Source organism: Balaenoptera borealis (genome assembly GCF_965194805.1).
Source record: "Balaenoptera borealis genome assembly, chromosome: 8".
Taxonomy (NCBI): Eukaryota; Metazoa; Chordata; class Mammalia; order Artiodactyla; family Balaenopteridae; genus Balaenoptera; species Balaenoptera borealis.
The window spans coordinates 99,839,356-99,859,437 of record NC_138865.1 but is presented as its reverse complement, the minus strand read 5'-3'; the positions used below and the strand labels follow the sequence as shown (position 1 = coordinate 99,859,437).

At 38.7% G+C, this 20,082-nt stretch overlaps 1 protein-coding gene across 1 annotated transcript in view; it reads left to right on the top strand.

Annotated features, from left to right (window-relative positions):
* Window positions 1-20,082, top strand: part of SVEP1 (sushi, von Willebrand factor type A, EGF and pentraxin domain containing 1) — a 196,040-nt gene that overhangs the window by 125,092 nt on the left and 50,866 nt on the right. The window contains exons 28-36 of the mRNA XM_082403710.1: window positions 1,153-1,277; window positions 2,251-2,374; window positions 3,154-3,324; window positions 4,713-4,886; window positions 5,348-5,467; window positions 7,062-7,238; window positions 7,463-7,547; window positions 8,380-8,571; window positions 10,249-10,416. Coding sequence (XP_082259836.1) covers window positions 1,153-1,277; window positions 2,251-2,374; window positions 3,154-3,324; window positions 4,713-4,886; window positions 5,348-5,467; window positions 7,062-7,238; window positions 7,463-7,547; window positions 8,380-8,571; window positions 10,249-10,416 — 1,336 coding nt within the window. The remainder of the gene's footprint in view (window positions 1-1,152; window positions 1,278-2,250; window positions 2,375-3,153; window positions 3,325-4,712; window positions 4,887-5,347; window positions 5,468-7,061; window positions 7,239-7,462; window positions 7,548-8,379; window positions 8,572-10,248; window positions 10,417-20,082) is intronic.

Here is a 20,082-nt window from a genome sequence, read left to right as displayed (position 1 = left end):
GCTGAAGGAAGAAGAAAGGAGGCTAGGGTGGAATCCTGGACGCATCAGAGTCTAAGAGGCAGGCAGAGAAGGGAGACTGAGAATGAGCAGAAAGGTTCAGGGAGAACCAGGAGAGGATACTGTCATGGAAACCAAGTGGAATCAGTCGGGCTCCTGGCAGGAAACACACAAGGAGGGTAGCTGAAGCGTTTCATGAAGAGATTGTTTGCAAAGGTGTGGGCATGCTTGAGAACCAAGATGTGGTAGTAAAACACACCATGACTAGCAACAATGGAAAATCACAAGAGATGGACACGAATTGACAAGGATGGGGAGTTGTCGCCAGAAAGCAGGCAAACCTGCAGTGATGGGGAGAAATCACCCAGCGGGAGCAATGATGTGAGAGAGAGGAAAGCAACCCCTACCATCTGTTGCCTGGGAGAAAGGTATCCGGGAAGTTAAACTTCTCTCTCATCCCACTTTCTTACCTCTAATTGGTCTTTCCATTAGCCAAACGGAAGCCAGAGGACCGAGGAAACCAGGTGGTGTAGTCCATAGGTGTCAACCTAGGGGACACAAAGCAGAGCGGAGAACGGGGGAGGGTAGTTCTGGAGGGGCAAACACAGACCATCAAGTATGCCAGGAAGGGCAGTTTAATAGAATGAAATGGTTAATAGAAACAGGGGATATAGAGAAGTCACCAGAGGTGAATATTGAAGAGTTCCCATTAGATTTTGCAATTAGGTGGTCACTGGAATGTTCCTTGGAATTGATGATAGAACTTTAATCATTGTAAGCTGAAGAATAAAAAGATGAAGAGCAGCTACTGGTCATCTGTCACGGAGGGTAATTTCCTAGAACAAAGGAGGCGAAATAGGACTTAGCTATTCTGTTGACATAAAATATTATATGCTTATATATGTATATATCTAGTTTTATAGTTAAATATATATAAATCCAATATAATATTCGAAATCCTCTTTGACCATTTTTTAAGTTGGTATATAAAATATTGAATTCATCTTACTGATAAATCGTGCAGCAAATGTAGATAATTTAGCTTTTCAATAACTTTCCCGGATACATTTATATAGGCTGTGCCTTCATTAAGTTATCATTTTAGAAATAACAATCAGGCCAGTTTTCCTCCTTTTTTCTCTCCTTTCTCTTTAGGTGGTGGTGCATTAGTTCTTGGGCAAGAACAAGACAAAAAAGGAGAGGGATTCAACCCAGCGGAGTCTTTTGTGGGCTCCATAAGCCAGCTCAACCTCTGGGACTATGTCCTGTCTCCACAGCAGGTCAATTCCATTTTCAGTGTATGACAGTAATGAGATGCAAAGGTACCAAACTGGTACAAATGTGCACAGCCTAACGATGCCATATCTTATTGACACCTCTGAGTTTCCAGAACTTACCACCGATATCATTTGATGTTATGGTCGTAGACTAAGCCAGGCAGAGATTATCTACAGTAACTTTCAGTGAATCTCCTTTTCAGTCTCTTGGTGATGTTTTACAATTTTATTGGACATGATTGTTTCATAAAATCTTGTGGTTTCTGAGCTAGAAAGAATCATAGAGAAGACTACTTCCAATCCCTCTGACTAAAGAAGCAGAAATTTAGGGCTGGCGCAAGATTACACGCAAAGAGTAACAGCTGGGCTAGTGGTTAAAGCCAGTCTGCAGTCCAATGGCCTGGGTTCAAATTCCAGTTTTACCACGAACGCACTCTGATGATTTTGAACGTGTTACCCCATCTCTCTAAGCTTTAGTTTTCTAATCTATGAAAGATAAACAAATAGAACTGCATACTGGAGTTTGGCAGGATGGAACAAAATCCTGCATGTAAGATAGAGACGCTGTTTGGCACATAGTAAGAGCCTGATAAATGTTTGCTCTTATTATTATAGTGGCAGAACTTGCCTAAACCTCAGCTTTCTCAACTCCAGATGAGAGATAGAAGACAGGAGACTGGAAAGGGAGAACCCCTATAACACCTGAACACACTGCAAAGTTTTAGACAAGAAATTCTATAGGTAGAATTTCAGAATTCCAGTTACAAGGAAATATTTGGGAAAAGGAATGATGGGGTGGAGGAGAGAGAGGGAAGGAAGAGAATTGTCCTTTGCCCCTGAAATCACACTACATCCAAAAGTCTGCTTCCCACCACTGCCCTCCACACTTCTGTGAAGGTTTTCAGTAGGAGATACAATAACTCTGTCTTCGTGAAAAAAGTGAGGTTTATCTAAAGATGTGTTTTTAAACTTTCAGGTGAAATCGCTGGCTTCCTCATGCCCAGAGGAACTCAGTAAAGGAAATGTGCTAGCCTGGCCTGATTTCCTGTCAGGAATTGTGGGGAGAGTGAAGATCGATTCCAAGAGCTTATTCTGTTCTGGTTAGTTTCCTTCTTCCATAGACTCTGCTGTCTCTTGACTACTCTGGGATTTTCTAGCAAAAGGAGACATTTGATTCTCTATTGGTCAAATAGTATATGTCTGTCAGTTTCTTGTTTACCTAGTAATTCATTTTACCCTACCTTCATCCGAAGGATCTATTATTTTTTAATAGTTAAATACATTCTGAGTAACAGGGTACAAAATAATTGTGCAGGAAACTTAAACAAAGGTAAAATAAGATAAGGAAAATAGAATGAGAGGAGGGATATAGTTAATTTTTTAAATGCCCCCCGAAGTCCCATCCTCCTGTTTGAGATGGGGTACTCTCTCGGCTCTGTACTTCCTAGCTGTCATCTAGGGGCAGGTGGCACAGAGAGAAAAGAAATGGATGTTATGACCCACATACTGAATAGTCAAACTCTGAATGATCAAAAATGCCTCCTAAAATTCAGTGTATTTAAACAAGTTTCCGAAGGTATCCTAGAATTCATGGTTTTTGATAACTCATAAGAACATTTTATTAATTCTAAAATACTATTTTTTCCTTAAAAAATATTCAGCAGACTTCTGCTGGAAGAGGGAAAGTTGTTTGTTGACTCCAATAGTTTTTTTTTTTCCAGAAATTTTGCCTGCCAGTGATCTGGTTACATGTCATCTTGTTTTAATATCAATAGAGTGGCGCTCAAACGCTGGTACAACATATGATTTGAAACCCTTAACTTGGTGCTGCTGCCACTGTGTTACTGACAAGCTCTGAACCTGCATTCTCTGCCCTCAGATTGCCCACCTTTAGAAGGATCAGTACCTCATCTGCGAACTGCATCAGGAGACGTAAAGCCAGGCTCCAAAATCAGTCTGTTCTGTGATCCAGGCTTCCAGATGGTCGGGAACCCCGTGCAGTATTGCCTGAATCAAGGACAGTGGACACAGCCACTGCCCCTCTGTGAACGTGAGCTGCCTTCATTGAAGGCGTTTCAGTAAATTCTTGAAAAATGCTGGAACCCTAAGAACACTTCTCAGGAATGCTAGATAAAAGTGAAATACTGCATATGCATAGTAGCCAATATAGCAGATATTCACTGAATACTTCCCTTGTGTAATGAAGTGTGCTGGGCACCATGAGGGAGGTGGGAGATGAGGATCCAAAGAGCCCACCACCTGTGAAGGCACCCAGGTGACCCAAGGAACTGGATGGAGGGAAAGACAGGTGTGAGGGCTGGAGCCCAAAGGGAGATGAGTCACTGCTGGGTGGGAAAACAGGAATAGATCTCTTAAGTTGGATACACCCAGTCATTCATTTATTCAACAATTTTGAAAGTACCTAGTGTGAGTGTGTGCTAGACACTGAGCTAAGTTCTGGAGATGCAGCAGTTGGGGAAAAAAGTCTCTCTTCTTTTGGAGTTTACATTGTAGTAGGAGAGGCAGAAAGTAACAAGTAAATATAATATTATTTATTTATAGTAAATAAGAACAGCAAGGGCCAGAAGTAAAGGCTCTGAAGAAAACTAAAGCAGGATAGGGAGATAAAAGTGAGAGGGTGGGGTGGAAGCAGGACTGCTGTTGTAGATAGGGTGATCAGAGAAGTTCCTCCAGTGCATCTCTTTCCACCTGATATGTCATATATATATCTATCTGTTTCTTGTGTCTCTTCTCTGACTAGATAGTACACTTTATAAGGCAGGGATTTTGTCTGTTTGGTTCATTACTGCAACCTCAGCATCAGGACAGTGTGTAGCAGGTAGCAGGCTCTCCATAAATATTTTTTTAAATGAATGAATTGCATGCCTACTGTGAGCCAGACGCTCTGGGCACAGGTATGGCTGTAGCCTGTCACCACTCCTAAGCATTCTCAGTCTAATGTTTGTGTGCAATGAAAAGTTCATGCTTAACTCAACTACAAGTTTAATATAAGTAAAATGGGACTTCCCTGGTGGCGCAGTGGTTGAGAATCCGCCTGCCAATGCAGGGGCCACGGGTTCGAGCCCTGGTCCGGGAAGATCCCACATGCCGCGGAGCAACTAAGCCCGTGCGCCACAACTACTGAGCCTGCGCTCTAGAGCCCGCGAGCCACAACTACTGAGCCCACATGCCACAACTACTGAGCCCGCGCGCTTAGAGCCCGTGCTCCACAACAAGAGAAGCCACTGCAACGAGAAACCCATGCACCCCAACGAAGAGTAGCCCCCGCTCACCACAACTAGAGAAAGCCCGCACGCAGTAATGAAGACCCAGTGCAGCCAAAAATAAAATAAATAAATAAATTTATAAAAAAAAATAATAAATATAAGTAAAATGTTCATTGAGTATGTTGCTCCTAATGTAGTTGTCACATTACAGGCATTAGCTGTGGGGTGCCACCCCCTTTGGAGAATGGCTTTTATTCAGCCGAGGACTTCCATGCTGGCAGCACAGTGACCTACCAGTGCAACAATGGCTACTATTTGTTGGGTGATTCAAGGATGTTCTGTACAGATAATGGGAGCTGGAATGGCATTTCACCATCGTGTCTCGGTGAGATAAATCTTGGCAATTACTGTGTGCATTTAATTACTGCATGCATTTAATTACTGTGTGCATTTACTCTAACTCTGTGGGAGACAATTATCCCAAATTCCTGAGGCTTTTATGGCATGCCTTTGTTAATTTCATCTCATCCTAGTGCGCTCTGGGCAAGCCATAGTGACAAAGCAGCTATCCATAGACATGCCAAACATGTTTTAAATTTTTACCAGGCTCAATGTTAAGAATATTTATTTCTGTTCTACTTATTCACCTATAAACTGGGGAAATAATAGCTTTTATTGTAGATCTGCAGTGTGATTATGACTATCATATCTAAATTTCATAAAAATATATATCAATATATAGTGTGATGCATTAAATGATATGTAATGATTTAAAAGTAAAATCAAGTGTTTGCTACATAAGACAGATCCATCAACTTTACTATCTGTAAACTGTCTTCATTTTAGATGTTGATGAATGTGCAGTTGGGTCAGATTGCAGTGAGCACGCTTCCTGCCTGAATACAAATGGATCCTACATCTGCTCGTGTGTCCCACCCTACACAGGAGATGGTAAAAACTGTGCAGGTAACTAGGCTATGTGTAATTGGGAAGTCTATTTCAATTTTTTAGTTCAAGTATATATTGTAAATGTATGTTATTTAAAAGTAAGACGAATTTTTAACTTCAAGGGGGAGATGGAAAAGAAAAACCACCTTTAAAAGGATACATAAGCAGAGAAAGACAAATATTATATGATATTACTTATATGTGGAATCTAAAAAAATGTTACAAATGAACTTATTTACAAAACAGAAATAGACTCACAGACAGAAAACAAACTTATGGTTACCAAAGAGGAAAGCAGGGGGAGGGATAAATTGGGAGTTTGGGATTAACAGATACACACTGCTGTATATAAAATAGATAAGTAACAAGGACCTACTGTACAGCACAGGGAACTATATTCAATATCTTGTAATAACCTATAATGGAAAAGAATCTGAAAAAGAATGGATATATATATATATATGTATAAGTGAATCACTTTGCTGTACATGTAAAACTAACACAGCATTGTAAATCAACTATACTTCAATAAAAAAAATTTTTTAATGATACATAAGCAACAATTAAAGGTGCTTTAAACTAGCATTGTGCTTTTGCTAACTTCCCAATTTCTGAAAAAAGAAACTGAGATCCAGCTTTATCACCAGACTGTTTAAGAAATATCTACATAATAGAAGAATAATAGAGTGGATTTAGAAATATAAGCAATGGCCTCTACTGCCTCAGTCAGAGCAAATAGGATGCTTCATCACCTCTTCACCTTCAGTATCTTTCCTCTGCCTCAGGCACACAAAATTATATCATTGAAAAAACACAGACAATCCTGCCTTACACATCTCTATGTTTTGTGATAACCCTTATATATCTTTCTACATTAGTTATGAGAAAGCAACTACCAGAAAACAATTAGACAGAAATTAAAGAGGAATTCTCAAAATCAATCTTATAATTGCTTTTACTTTTTGCAAGGGTTTCAGTTAAGGTCCTTGGCTTATAAGCCAAAAGGATCTTCAGAAAGATTAAATCAGTATATCTTCCCTTTTTGAGAATTTAAGTATTTATTCACTCCTCTTGTTCAGCTCTAGCCCTAAATCTCCCTTTAACTTTTTTCCTTCCCTAGAAGTAGTGACTGACCCCAGATCGACACATAGGAGGCTTAGGATCTGTAGGCTGTTTGGAAGGGGCGGCTGAGAACTTCTCCTAAATGTGCTTTGGAACAGCCTTCACATCAGCTTGAGAGAAGGTCCATTGCTCTTAAAAAGTGGGTATGAGGTTGGGAGAAGGAGGAAGAGCTGAAGCCCTTATGAGCCATGCCCAGGCACCACCACTGCTTCCTCGATAAACAGCTTCCTTTTGGGACTGATAAATTTAGTTTCTTTTTCTTATACATTGCTGTTTCAAAATGCTGTTTTTAAAACGCCTATTAAATGTATGTTCTGGTCTAATCGGCTAGTGTGTCCCTGGACTTCATGCCTTTCCCTTCAAAAGCTTTTTTTTTCTCCTCAGGATTTAACTGGTACCTTAACTGTAGTGGAATTCTTTTGCTATGAGACCTTGCATGGTTGTGTGAAAGCCACCTATTGACCCACAAAAACTGTTTCTCTCTTTCAAGAACCTATAAAATGCAAGGCTCCAGGAAATCCAGAAAACGGCCACTCTTCCGGGGAGATCTATACTGTGGGTGCTGAAGTCACATTTTCATGTGATGAAGGACACCAGCTGATGGGGGTAGCCAAAATAACATGTTTGGAGTCTGGAGAATGGAGTCATCTAATACCGTCTTGTGAACGTATGTTGAGTAAATTCCCCCATGTTTATGGTGTTTGGCAATTCTAGAAAGTCAAGGTGGAGAAATGCCAAGTGTTATGTTGTCTCAGTGTTCTCTGTATTTAAAGCCCAGTATCGGGCTTTTATTTAAATGTGACCAAAAACCTAGAGCTGCCCTTGAGCTTTTAGAGATTTTTACACATACTGGCTAAGAAAAGCAATGCCTTTTGCTTCTCCTCCCTTAAGCCGTTTCCTGTGGTGCACCAGCTGGCCCAGAAAATGGTGGCATTGATGGATCTTCATTTACCTATGGCAGTAAAGTAACATATAGGTGAGTGTCTAAGATTAACACTGCATTGTAGAGTTTGTTGATTACACGCTGGTAGTGATAGAATACTGGAAGAAAAGACAAAGAGTAATCCCAGAGGATGTTTTCAAATTAATATGGAATTAGTTGAATTACATGTTTGGGTTTGGACCCAGAGCTCCAGCTTATAGCCAAAAATATTCATTAGCTTGCAGGGCCTTCTTCCATGGCATCCTAGAGACTCATTCTAGACAGGACCACTCTCAAACCAAGAATTTTCTGTTTGCCAGAAGCAGACTCACAGACATAGAAAACAGACTTGTGGTTGCCAAGGGGAAGGCGGGTGGGGGAGGGAAGGATTGGGAGTTTGGGATAGTAGATGCAAACTATTATATAGAGAATGGATAAACAACAAGGTCCTACTGTATAGCACAGAGATCTGTATTCAATATCCTGTGATAAACCGTGATGGAAAAGAATATGAAAAAAGTATGTATATACATACGTATAACCGAATCACTGTGCTGTACAGCAGAAATTGACACAACGTTGTAAATCAACTCCAATAAAATAAATTCTAAAAAAAGAATTTTCTGTTTGCAGCTACTAATCCATGACACAAACTGGAGACAAGCCAAATCCTAAATCCGTCCTTCTATTTATCACCCAGCAGGATCCCTGTGAGCAAGATGCATAGTATTCAACCCTGAAAAAATTTTTTCAAAGCATTATTTCAGTAGGAAAAGAAAGTGCTCTACAATATGTGTAAATTCTTGATCTTTTTGGAAGTTTTGGCACAGATAAACTTATGCAAAATAAGACATTCTGTTCTGTCATTTTCTTTTCTCTTCATTAGGTGTAACAAAGGATATACTCTGGAGGGTGAGAAGGAATCATCCTGCCTTGCTAGCAGTTCTTGGAGTCATTCTCCTCCCTTGTGTGAACTGGTCAAGTGTTCCAGCCCCGAAGACATAAATAATGGGAAATATATTTTGAGTGGGCTTACCTATCTTTCTACTGCATCGTATTCGTGTGAGAATGGATACAGGTACAGTCCTAGACACCAGCCAAGCTTCCTACAATACCCTGTTCCTCATTATTTACTCAGTGGGTTTCACTTGCATGTGACTGGCTGGCTTGAAATACAAGTTTTTAAATGAAAAAGATATTCTCAAATGTGTGTGCTTCTTGAGGCTCAGCCTATAGTAAATGCCCAGGGAAATATTCCATCTAATTTTGACTCTGGGACCTCTAATTCAATGTTATAAACATTCAGACATTAAACAGGAAAGCAAAAAATGTTTATGAAGCATAACACAACACCTAATAAAATGCTTTAGTGATGGATATTTTGGCAAATGAAATATTGCATAGGATGTCGTAAAAATCATGTCAAGATAAGGACCAGGGTCTTTAATACTGTTAAGAGGTTAATTTGATTAATGGGGTGTGTGTGTGTGTGTTCAAAAAGAAGGGACAGTATCTCTGGTGGTCCTGTAGTTAAGACTTCACCTTCCAGTGCCGCGGGTGTGGGTTCAATCCCTGGTCAAGGAACTAAAGAATTTGTTAATATTGTAACAAATTCAATAAAGATTTTAAAAATGGTCCACATCAAAAAAATCTTTAAAAAAAAAAAAAAAAAGGGCTTCCCTGGTGGCACAGTGATTAAGAATCCGCCTGCCAATGCAGGGGACACAGGTTCAAGCCCGGGTCTGGGAAGATCCCACATGCCGCAGGGCAACTAAGCCTGTGCGCCACAACTACTGAGCCTGAGAGCCACAACTACGGAAGCCCACGCACCTAGAGCCCGTGCTCTGCAACAAGAGAAGCCACCGCAATGAGAAGCCCACGCACCGCAACGTAGAGAAGCCCACGCACCGCAACGTAGAGTAGCCCCCGCTCACCGCAACTAGAGAAAGCCCGCACACAGCAACAAAGACCCAACACAGCCAAAAATAAAATAAATAAAAACAAAACAAAACAAAAAGAAGGGACAATAAAGAGTCGGGCTGTGATCAAAAACTTGGCCAACAGGATCTGACATGAAACAGATCAAGTGAACAGAAAATGGAGTGAGTTGTACAATCAAAAGCTGGTTGGCAAGTGAAGGTGGATAAGCCATGCCGTAGGCCTGCGAGGTTTTTAAATTCAAAGGAAGACCAGAGGTCAGAGTGATGAGCAACACGGTTCAGATGCCCAGGCTAATGGCAGGGGCAGTGCCCTCTGACCTCAGTTACCCTGACTTCCTGGGTGTCTGTCTTCCTTATCACTGGATCCTAACCAGCATGTTACCCCTTCTCATCCAAGTAATCTGCTAATCACAGCACCACCAATGAGCACATTGAACCATTTTATTTTGCACCCCAGTTATGTTGTTTTAGCCTACTCATAGTTTTTAATGAATCTATAGCCAGCTGAGATTTCCCTTTAAAAAAAAAAAAAGTGATTGATTGACTGATTGATTGCCACGTGGGATCTTAGTTCCCTGACCAGGGATTGAACCTGTGCCTCCTGCAGTGGAAGCGCAGTGTCTTAACCACTGGACTGCCAGGGAAGTCCCAGATTTCCCTTGTTTTTATATAAAGCAATAAAATGGGAAGAAACTTTATTTTTATGTATTAAAATTCCTCAAGTGTCCCCTATTCTCTCCTAAGTCCTTCCTAGTTCACCTCCAGAGCAATAAGTAAATAGCCAACAAAAGAGGTGGCACCATTCTTTCCTGTAGCTTGCAGGGCCCTCTGGTCATCGAATGCTCGGCCTCAGGCAGCTGGGACAGAGCGCCACCTACCTGCCATCTCGTCTTCTGTGGAGAGCCACCGGCCATCAAAGATGCTGTCACCACCGGGAGTAACTTCACTTTTGGGAACACTGTCACTTACACTTGCAAAGAAGGGTGAGTAAACCCAATGAAGGAAAGGAATTTTGGGAGAGGATGGGCCCAACCGCAGATGGGCTCCATTGAATACTAAATTAAATTTCCTGGCAGCCAAAGCCGAAGAGAGCTTTATGTTCTTTTCTTACAACAGAAAGGGAGCATATTCCCCTGTGGAAACAATGTTTTCCTGGAATTAGAGTAATTTATCAAATTAGGCCTTGAATAATGGACATTGGGCAATGCAGTGGAAAATATCTCTATACTTTAATTAAAGATGCAAAAAGCATATTTAAATAGGTATTTGTGTATTTATCCTCTGCCAAACCAAATGCAAGACGTAGGTCACAACATAAAAATGCCACATCTGCATGAAAAAAATATTTAATGCTGAATTTAAAGCATATTTAAAAGTTCAGATTTAAAAATTTTTAATGATCTCATTTAATTCAGAGGTAAAATGTAAAAAAACAGGAACAGATTACAAAGTGCTTTCATACTCATTGTCTCATTTTATCCTCACAAAAACCGTGTAAGACACAGAGAAAGGAGAGGCTCCCTCTGGGATGGTGATCTGCTTAGGGTCTCAGGCAGGCAGTAAAGAATTGAGGGGTGATTAAATCCCAGATCATCTGACTGGCATTACATTGCTCATTTTTTTCCGTGCTTCCTCAATAAATGTTTTCACCAGTAATAGTTTATAACTTTCACACTCCGGATTTACCACATATGCTTTTCATACAGTTGGAACGAGTGGCAGCAGAGGGGCTGCCATTTTCTGGATTTGTGTCTCAGCTCTATCATTCACTCACTGTGCAGCCCGGGGAAAATGGTATAACCTCTCTCTGCTTCTATGAGTTCATTAAAGGTTGATACTCCTTATGGATATTGTGAGGAGTAAAATGATATACTGCATGGACTAGCCAGAAAATAATAACTCAACAAGCTGTGCCACTATTATGATGTTAGGACAGTAGAGAGGACACAGTTTCATGAAAGTAACATGAAAGTTGAAGTTGTTTTCACCTAGATAGAAGACCGTTCCACTAATACAGGCCACCAGCAGGTGGCAACAATATTTTCTTGCAAAAAGCTCTTGAGAGTCAAATACTCACGTAAATGACAGAAATCCCGTATCTTAACACCTTCTTAAATGAGAATAGAAATCTTGAATATTAAAGTGTCAGTGTAAGAATTAGCTTTTTAAAATTTATTTTGTTGAAGTATAGTTGCTTTACAATGTTGTATCAATTTGTAGGAATTAGCTTCTGATGGCCCCATCTCTCCCCTGTGGATTGACTCATTTAAAAATTGCTTCGTAACGAGCTACATAGTACTATTTAAGATTAGTCATTTAAATGTTTGTGAAACCTTATCGATATAAATGTTCCAAATAATAACTAGATATTGACAACTTCTGGGTTTTTTTCTGATTAAGAAGTAATGTATTATCACCATATAAAACTAGAAAATAAAAATATATTTTTTAAAATTGCCCAAAGATAAATGATACTTTACTGTATCTCCTACTAGAATTTTGTCTTTGCATATACTTTTAAAGATCATGCTCTTATAAAAATTCCCATTTTTCTTTTTTTCTCTATAAATCATTCACTTATATCATAAGAAGAGTTCTATATCTGCCTAATGTTATCTACGTATTATATAAAAAGGGTTTGTTAAAAGAAGCAATAAAGACAATAATGAAAATCACAACAAATCCCTGCATTCGTAGAGGGTTTTACATTCTTCAAAGGACATGCCTGTGAATTGTCTCATCTGCTCCCTTCAACAAAGAGGGGGATTTTGAAGAAGATATATTATTCCCACTTTATAGTTAAAACATAAAGGTATTGGGCCACGTTATCGTACAGATCCCTTCTGCTCTAAGCAAATAGACACTCTGTGGGAGCTTTCTTCTCATTGAAAAGATGGAAACCATCTGTCACCTCAGTCATATAGCTTTTAAAGGGTATGAGGCCATTTTTATAAAAGTGCTTTATATGTGCATGAAGGTACTATATCAATATGGCTTTATTAATATTTTCTGTGTCATCATTATTGTTATATAAAGTGATGACGTTTTAATAATATAGGGGAAACTATCTTAAGTAGTTAATCAAATTAATAGAAAGTACACATGGTCACAAATCACTACCACTCCTGTTTTTTTCCTAAAAGAAAAATATCAGTAGCTATTAGGAGATAGTTTCATTTTTCTGAAAGTAAAAATTTTGGTGAGAGGAAGAACACTTTGCCCCTTTACATACACTTACTCTTAGAGTGTTATGAGGGTGGCCAGACTGGAGAGCTCTGTCTTATTCCTTTTTTCTGGACAAATGCCTAATGAAACATTTAAATATACAAAAGAGCACAAAACCAAATTAATCTCTATTTAAAATTACCTGTGTATCCACTGCTGAGATAAAAGTACATGTTAAATTTTTGCCATAGTTATTGTAGATCTCTCTTTATAAAAGAAATACAGTATTACAAAAATAACTAGAAGCCATTCTCATCACTTACTCTTCTCAGAGTAAATGTGCATTTTTTTCTATGTTACATATGTATGTCCTCATAAACAAATATTCTGTTGATTTAAATGTTTTAATTTTCGTGTACGTTGTTTCATACTCTGAGTATCCTTTTGAAGCTTGATTTTCATTTAACGTCATGTTTTTTGCCTTTGTTGATAAATGTAAATCAACAGAATTCATTGTAACTGCTGTATAGTGCTTCCTTGTCCAAATGAGCAATCTCTAAGTTACCCATTTCCCTGCTGGTAGAGGGTTAGTTGATTTCCACTTTATCTGATGATACAGCAGTGCTGAAGTAAACATCGTTGCACATCTCCCTGTCCATAGAAAGAAGAATACCTCTGGCCTAGACACCAAAAGTGAGAATTGTTGGGTCATGAGGCATGCATATTTTTAACTTTATACTAGATAGTCCTTAATATTTATCAATTGTTTCCTTTAGAGTTTGTTTTTTGTATGTGTCAAATTTAAGAAGTTTTTCCTACTCTGAGATCATACTCAATTTCTTTGCCTTTCTGCTGAACAACTCAAAGATCTTAGAAAATATTTGTTTCTGTCACCCCTCTCATCTTAAATGTCTTATCACTATCTACATTTTACTTCCCTCTTATGTTACAACTTTCCAAATTAGTCATTTTTTTAATATACTCAATGCTTATTTAGATTTACTAACATTTTTATGAATCTTTCATAAAAAGCATTCATTTTTATGAATTGCTTTTTCCATCCCACTCCTTCCTTTGGGTTTAATGCTTCTACTTCCTGAAGTACATCCTTTATATCTTTCTTTTGGCAAGAGTCAGTATGTTACCCAGTCTTTGTCTGAAAATAATAGTATTTTACCCTTGCTCCTGAATTATAGTTTAGCTGGGTATACAAGTCTACATTAATAGTTTGCTTCCATAAACATTTTTGAAAGATGTTTCCATTGCCCTATGACTTCTAGTGTTTCTACTGAGGATTCCATCAGTCTAGTTTAGTATCCCTCAAACAGGGGCAATATTGCCCTCCAGGAATATTTGACAATGTCTGGAGACGTTTTTCGTTGTCCCCGTTGAGGGAAAGGTGCTATAGGAACTAGTGAATAGAGTCTGGGGATGCTGCTAAAACATCCTACAATGCATAGGACAGACCCCCACAACAAAGAATTGTCTGGTCCAAAATGTAAGTAGTGCTGAGGTTGAGAAACTGGTTGACTTGTTGTTCCTTTATAAGTAATGTGTTTTCCCTTTATTTATTTTTTTAATTTGTCTTCGTTGTTTTGGTGTTTCTCTATGGTATGACTAAAGTGGTACTAATTGCCATTCATCTTGTTCAGGGCTCATTGTACTTCTTACATCTGAGAATTTGTATCTTTCACCAATTTTAGAATAAGCTATTTTCACTTTAAATATTCTTTCTTCTTAACTTTCACTTTTCTCTATTTCTGTAAGTTTTATTAGATAAATATTGGAGCTTTTATTTCTACTTTACATGTTTATTAACCTGTCACATTTTCCATCTCTTTAAAAACTTGGGTTGCATTTGGATAATCTCCTCACATATATCTTCCAGTTCACTAATTTTCCTTTCTACTATCTATAATCTGCTTTTGAAACGTGTCCCCTTTTTTTGAATTTTTATTTTCTATATTTTTATTTTTAGGATTTCTCTTTATTTTTCAACTATTTCTTTTTACATAGTCTCTTCTTTTTAAATAGGATTTTAAGGGTTTTTGTCCTTAATTATTTGAACATATTTCTTTCTTTTTTTTTTTTAGATTTTAGACCACTTTTTCTATTATCTCAATTTATTGGTGCCCTCATCTTGCTGTTTGTTCTGTCTACTGACCCATTCATGATGGAAAGCGTGCATGTGTATTTTGTAATTTCAGATTCTGTCCTTATAGTGTTTGGGACTTGTTTGATCTGTGACAGTCCTTTAATGATCTGAGTATAAGGATTATTTTTTCTTCTAGGTGCCCCAGGAGTATCACCATCCAAAAACCTAATTTTACATTTATTTATCAGTTCAAAGGCTTTCCATACAAAATGAGTGGTATAAACCCTACCCTCAAGTCCACATGACGTGCAGTCCTGGGTTCTGCTACCTTAGCCGGGACTTTGTTTTTCCAGCCAGATTCCCAGCAAATACAGAGATCTCACTTGTCATCTCACTAGGCCTCTAGGTGGAATTTTTCTGGTGAATATCCTTTCAGTGTATGTCCTTCTAGGACATAGATTCTTGCCAGAGACTCAGCTATTACTCTCTATTTCCCCTTTCCTGTCCAATCCAAGGGCAACCATAGCATTCATTCACAGGCTTACTTTTCTGTTTTTAATTTCCTCTTCATTTCTGGCACATGGAGATATCCTTTCTGGTCAGCTAAGCTATGCATTTAAAATAATTTCTGTTGTATTTCATCAAGTGTTATATAGGGAGGGTGTTCAGACAATATTATAGCCAGAACTAGAAGTCAGTGCTTGTCCTCTCTCTCTTCACTCCTTTTCTATCTCTTCCCACCAAGGGATTGATGAGCATAGGTCAACATGCATTATGTCTGTTCTATTCCAGGATGGAATCACTGTGTTCATGTCATGGCTTTTGTGTAATGACTTTGGCATCCTGCTGTCTCCTTCTACTTCCTAAGATGCTGTTGGCCTGATAAGAATGTTAGGGCCTATTTCCCTCCCTAACCCTCTCAATCCCGTCTTCTCCCTTGGGGCTGCCTAACACAGACCACTGAGCTACACACCGTTTAAGCTACCCACTCCTGTTTATTGGGTGCACATACACACATTCTTGTTTTGGTCTCAATATTTTTGTCTTCTCTTAATTGGTGTTGTGCTTTGCATGGGCCTTTCCTTGGGTTAAGAAAAGAAGGCATTCTCTCAAGATTAGGATAGAAGAACAGAGACTTTAGGAGACTGGAGTAGTAAGATGAATGCCAGAGAAGAAAAGGAATAAGTCTGATTTCTGTCTCCTGCCCTGAAATTGGCCTTCCAAATTCACCTTTTATCAAAACATTACACTGGTGGTTTTCAGCTTTTTGCCTCAATTAATAAAATGGTCACTTGTTTCCCATTTTCCTTTTCATCCTCATGTATACTCTCTTGGTGAGAAATTCAGTAGGAAGGAAGGGTCATTGACATCCTAACATCCTGATAGAATGTTTTCCTTTTGAGTCTTCTCAAATATAGACTTTTAAATGCAATTACTGAATATACTACGATAACATTTTTGTAATCTTTTTCAATTGGAAACAGAACTAATTACTGATACAGATTTATACTTTCTATTGCTCTTATTAAATTGCAGCCCTTTAAATATCTAGTATGCTGCTCTTTTAAGACTCTTTTAAGGTTCTTTTTCTCAGAAGAGAAGAGCTAATAACCCACTGGGGAGCCTTCTCACAAAGCTTCCCAAGCCCATGCCCGTTAGTAGGCATTCACTCCATGAATCAAATCACTGAAAATTGCATCTGGAGATTACTCTGCCCATTTTCAAAGGATTTTTTGTTATCATTCCAGAAGTATGATAATGTATTACAGCCAGTGTATCCTAAAATGTGTCATTCTATGACATCACTGTAATATTGATGGGACATTTTTCCTTGGAATTACGGAGGAAAACAACTTGTTTTATAATACGTATGGCCTGATTTTAAATAACAGACTGCAAGGGTGTCCCCAGTGTCTCTTGAATGAGAATACAAAAGGTCACACAGAGTAAAATTAAATATTTCAATGTTTTAGATTTGTACCAATTCCAATTTTTCCTGTTTTAGTAGCCAACGTATATAGGATGTATCTTATCATCTGTACAAAACTTTATCATTTTTTTGGCATTCAGAGAATATATCCTTCTTTAGCGTCTTAAAAGACTAACTGATATATATGTTTCAGAAGACAGTTATTTTTGATAAGCCTCTGTCCCCATCTTCACTGAATATGCTATCTAGTCTAAAGCACTGGCTTTATTTATTTATTTTTGAAGCCACTCAATGTAAATTCCTCTGCTCCTCTGAAATGCCAGCCATTCAAGTATTGATAGCTTGGCCCCAGGGTTCTACAAATGGATCATTAGAACTAATTGAGAGGTTTCAGTAAGGGGTCCCAGCCCCTTCATAACATTTCCGTGACTGAAAAATGATCCTACGCTCTGGTTAAGATGCCAAGCTTGCAGCTTTGGAAGTGAAGGTGTAGGGAGACAGACGTTTCAGCCAGCTCAACCTCAAATCTGCCTTTCTCTTTCTCATCAATGGGCATGATTCCAAGTCTGTTCACTCTCAGAGTCACTCTCCTCTGAGCCTATTCCAATAGGTCTATAGCCCTTTTTGAACTGTGATACCCAGAGCTGAATGTGCAAATTAGAATGTAACTGCAAGAGAGAGAAAAACACCAAGTCTAGGGACTGACACGTGGTACTTAAAACATAACAATTTATTTCATTTCTCTTCTTGTCTTTCTGGATAAATGAGTTTCTAAAGATGCAGTAACCCTTTTAAGGATGTCACCATTGACTCATTCAACTCATTCGAGGAAACTAAAGTCTTTCACATTGGCTGCCACTAAGCCAGTTTTCCCTTTGTGCAGTTTTTCTTTATTATCTATATATAGGAACTCCCATTTTATCTTTGTTAAATATTACCTAGTAAGATTAGAAACACTGAACTGCCCTGTTAAAACCCTTATCCTTCACCCTACAGTTATGTGTTGCTTATAAACTGATAGGCTAAGGACAGAGTTTTGTGGCATTCAGAAGATACGAAACACCCAACTAGCTTGCTTCTATTAACCAATACTCTTTGGGTCATCCAGTTAATAAACCACTTAACTATCTTTCTGTTCTAGCAGCATTTCTTCTGCTAAAATCTTATGAGAATCCTTGTCAAAGGAACTGTCAAAAACCATTTCCAGTTCATCTGTGCCTGCCACATCTTCACCCATTAACCATCACAACTGTCAAAAACACACAAGATCCTAGTGACCACTGCTTCCTTTTCCAGATGTTCATAGGCCATTCCTAACTATTTGTAAGTCCCCAGAAGTCCCCAGCTATATCACACTCCCATTTCTTTGCTCCTGTTACTTGCCTTCCTTTCCTGCTTCTTTCACGACTCCCCTCAAAAGCTGTTTCATCTGGGACACAAAGTACATGCACTGACATTGCCTTGTACACTAAGGAAGGGATTCTAGCACATAGCATGGCCGAATTGCCTAATGAAGAACTAAATGTTGATTGAGAATCATAAAGAAAAGTCAAGTTTTTAAGTCAGAGAAAGGGATGGTGTCAGTTCTAGGAAAGTATGGATAGTATTGAAAATGCATTCTTTAAATTCATTTATTCAAAATACATATATTTAGTGGTAATCTTCCGTTATATTACAGAAGAGCTTTTTGCTATGATTTTCCATTAGGGAAGAGTCATTGGTGGAGATTTTCCAGCAGATCAGGGGTCAGAGGCCTAACAAAGTGCTGCCAGATTACAAAACTCTGTTCTTGTGTCCTCAAGAGGCTTTGAGGAATAAGGAAGATTCTGGAGGCAGAGGCTTCTGCCTCAAAGCAGCCAGTCCCATTACCTAAAGGAAGCACTCTATAGATGGCACAATGGATCCTAATAAATCAGGGATGTCTCAGGTGATGTCTATAAACTTCAGCCAATGAAATATGGTAGCAATATCAAAGGACCCCATGAAAATAATGATGCATGGTTCAAAGTGTGCAAAGGATGTAAATTGTGCTATAAAAATATAAAACATCAAGAGCCTCTATAGGAAGCATCCTAAATGCCCATTGACAGACGAATGGATAAAGAAGATGTGGTACATATATACAATGATAAAATGGAACGAAACTGAGTTATTTGCAGTGAGGTGGATGGACCTAGAATCTGTCATACAGAGTGAAGTAAGTCAGAAAGGGAAAAACAAATATCGTATATTAACGCATATATGGGCAATCTAGAAAAATGGTACAGATGAACCGGTTTGCAAGGCAGAAATAGAGACACAGATGTAGAGAACAAACGTATGGACACCAAGGGGGGAAAGCTGGCCGGGGGGTGGGGTGGGGATGAATTGGGGATTGGGATTGACATATATACACTAATATGTATAAAATAGATAACTCATAAAAACCTGCTGTATAAAAAAAAAGTAGATTAAACCAAGGATGTGAAAAATCTGTACATTGAAACTACAAAACATTGATAAAATAAATTGAAGAAGACCCAAAAAAAAGAGCCTCTGTAAATGGAACACATTCTACCCAGGAATAGCAGAGTCCAGGCACTCAGACCTAGGGCAATGTATTTTTAATAATAAAATTATGCTTGTAACATACTGCCTTTGTATATCTTCCTGGATCCTTTAAGACAGAAGCCATCCAAAAATTTATTCAGCTCAGATTCTTATACAAAGAACTGAGCTTTTCCACAACAATGAACTGCAGACCCTAACTGGAGACTGTGCTCAGCTATTGGGGAAGGCTATGAGTATTCGCTTTGAGACCACTTCTATCCATAGCATGATATATGACTGTAGGTAGGGTAGGAACACACATCTCTGATGATGCTCTATCATTTTTTCCTTGATCTTTCTGTTTCCTATAGATTTCCTAAATCTTGCCAGAGTGGGTGAAGGAATTCCAATCCCTGTATAAGAGCCGATTCCTTATAAAACGAAAAGGGACCTCAGGAGAAATGTTTGCTAGCTAATGACTCAAGAATCTTTGCTGAAGGGCAGGTCAGATAAGTTGTACTAATGACACTGCCATACAGTTTCCACAGGACACCCACCGATTGCGATCTAACTGACCTCCTTTTAAAAAGAGAGAGGACATTGCAGCACTATTTACAATAGCCAGGACATGGAAGCAACCTAAGTGTCTATCGACAGATGAATGGATAAAGAAGATGTGGCACATATATACAATGGAATATTACTCAGCCATGAAAAGAAACAAAATTGAGTTATTTGTAGTGAGGTGGATGGACCTAGAGTCTGTCTAACAGAGTGAAGTAAGTCAGAAAAAGAAAAACAAATACTCTATGCTAACACATATATAAGGAATCTGAAAAAAAAAATGGTTCTGATGAACCTAGGGGCAGGACAGAAATAAAGATGCAGACGTAGAGAATGGACTTGAGGACACAGGGAGGGGGAAGGGTA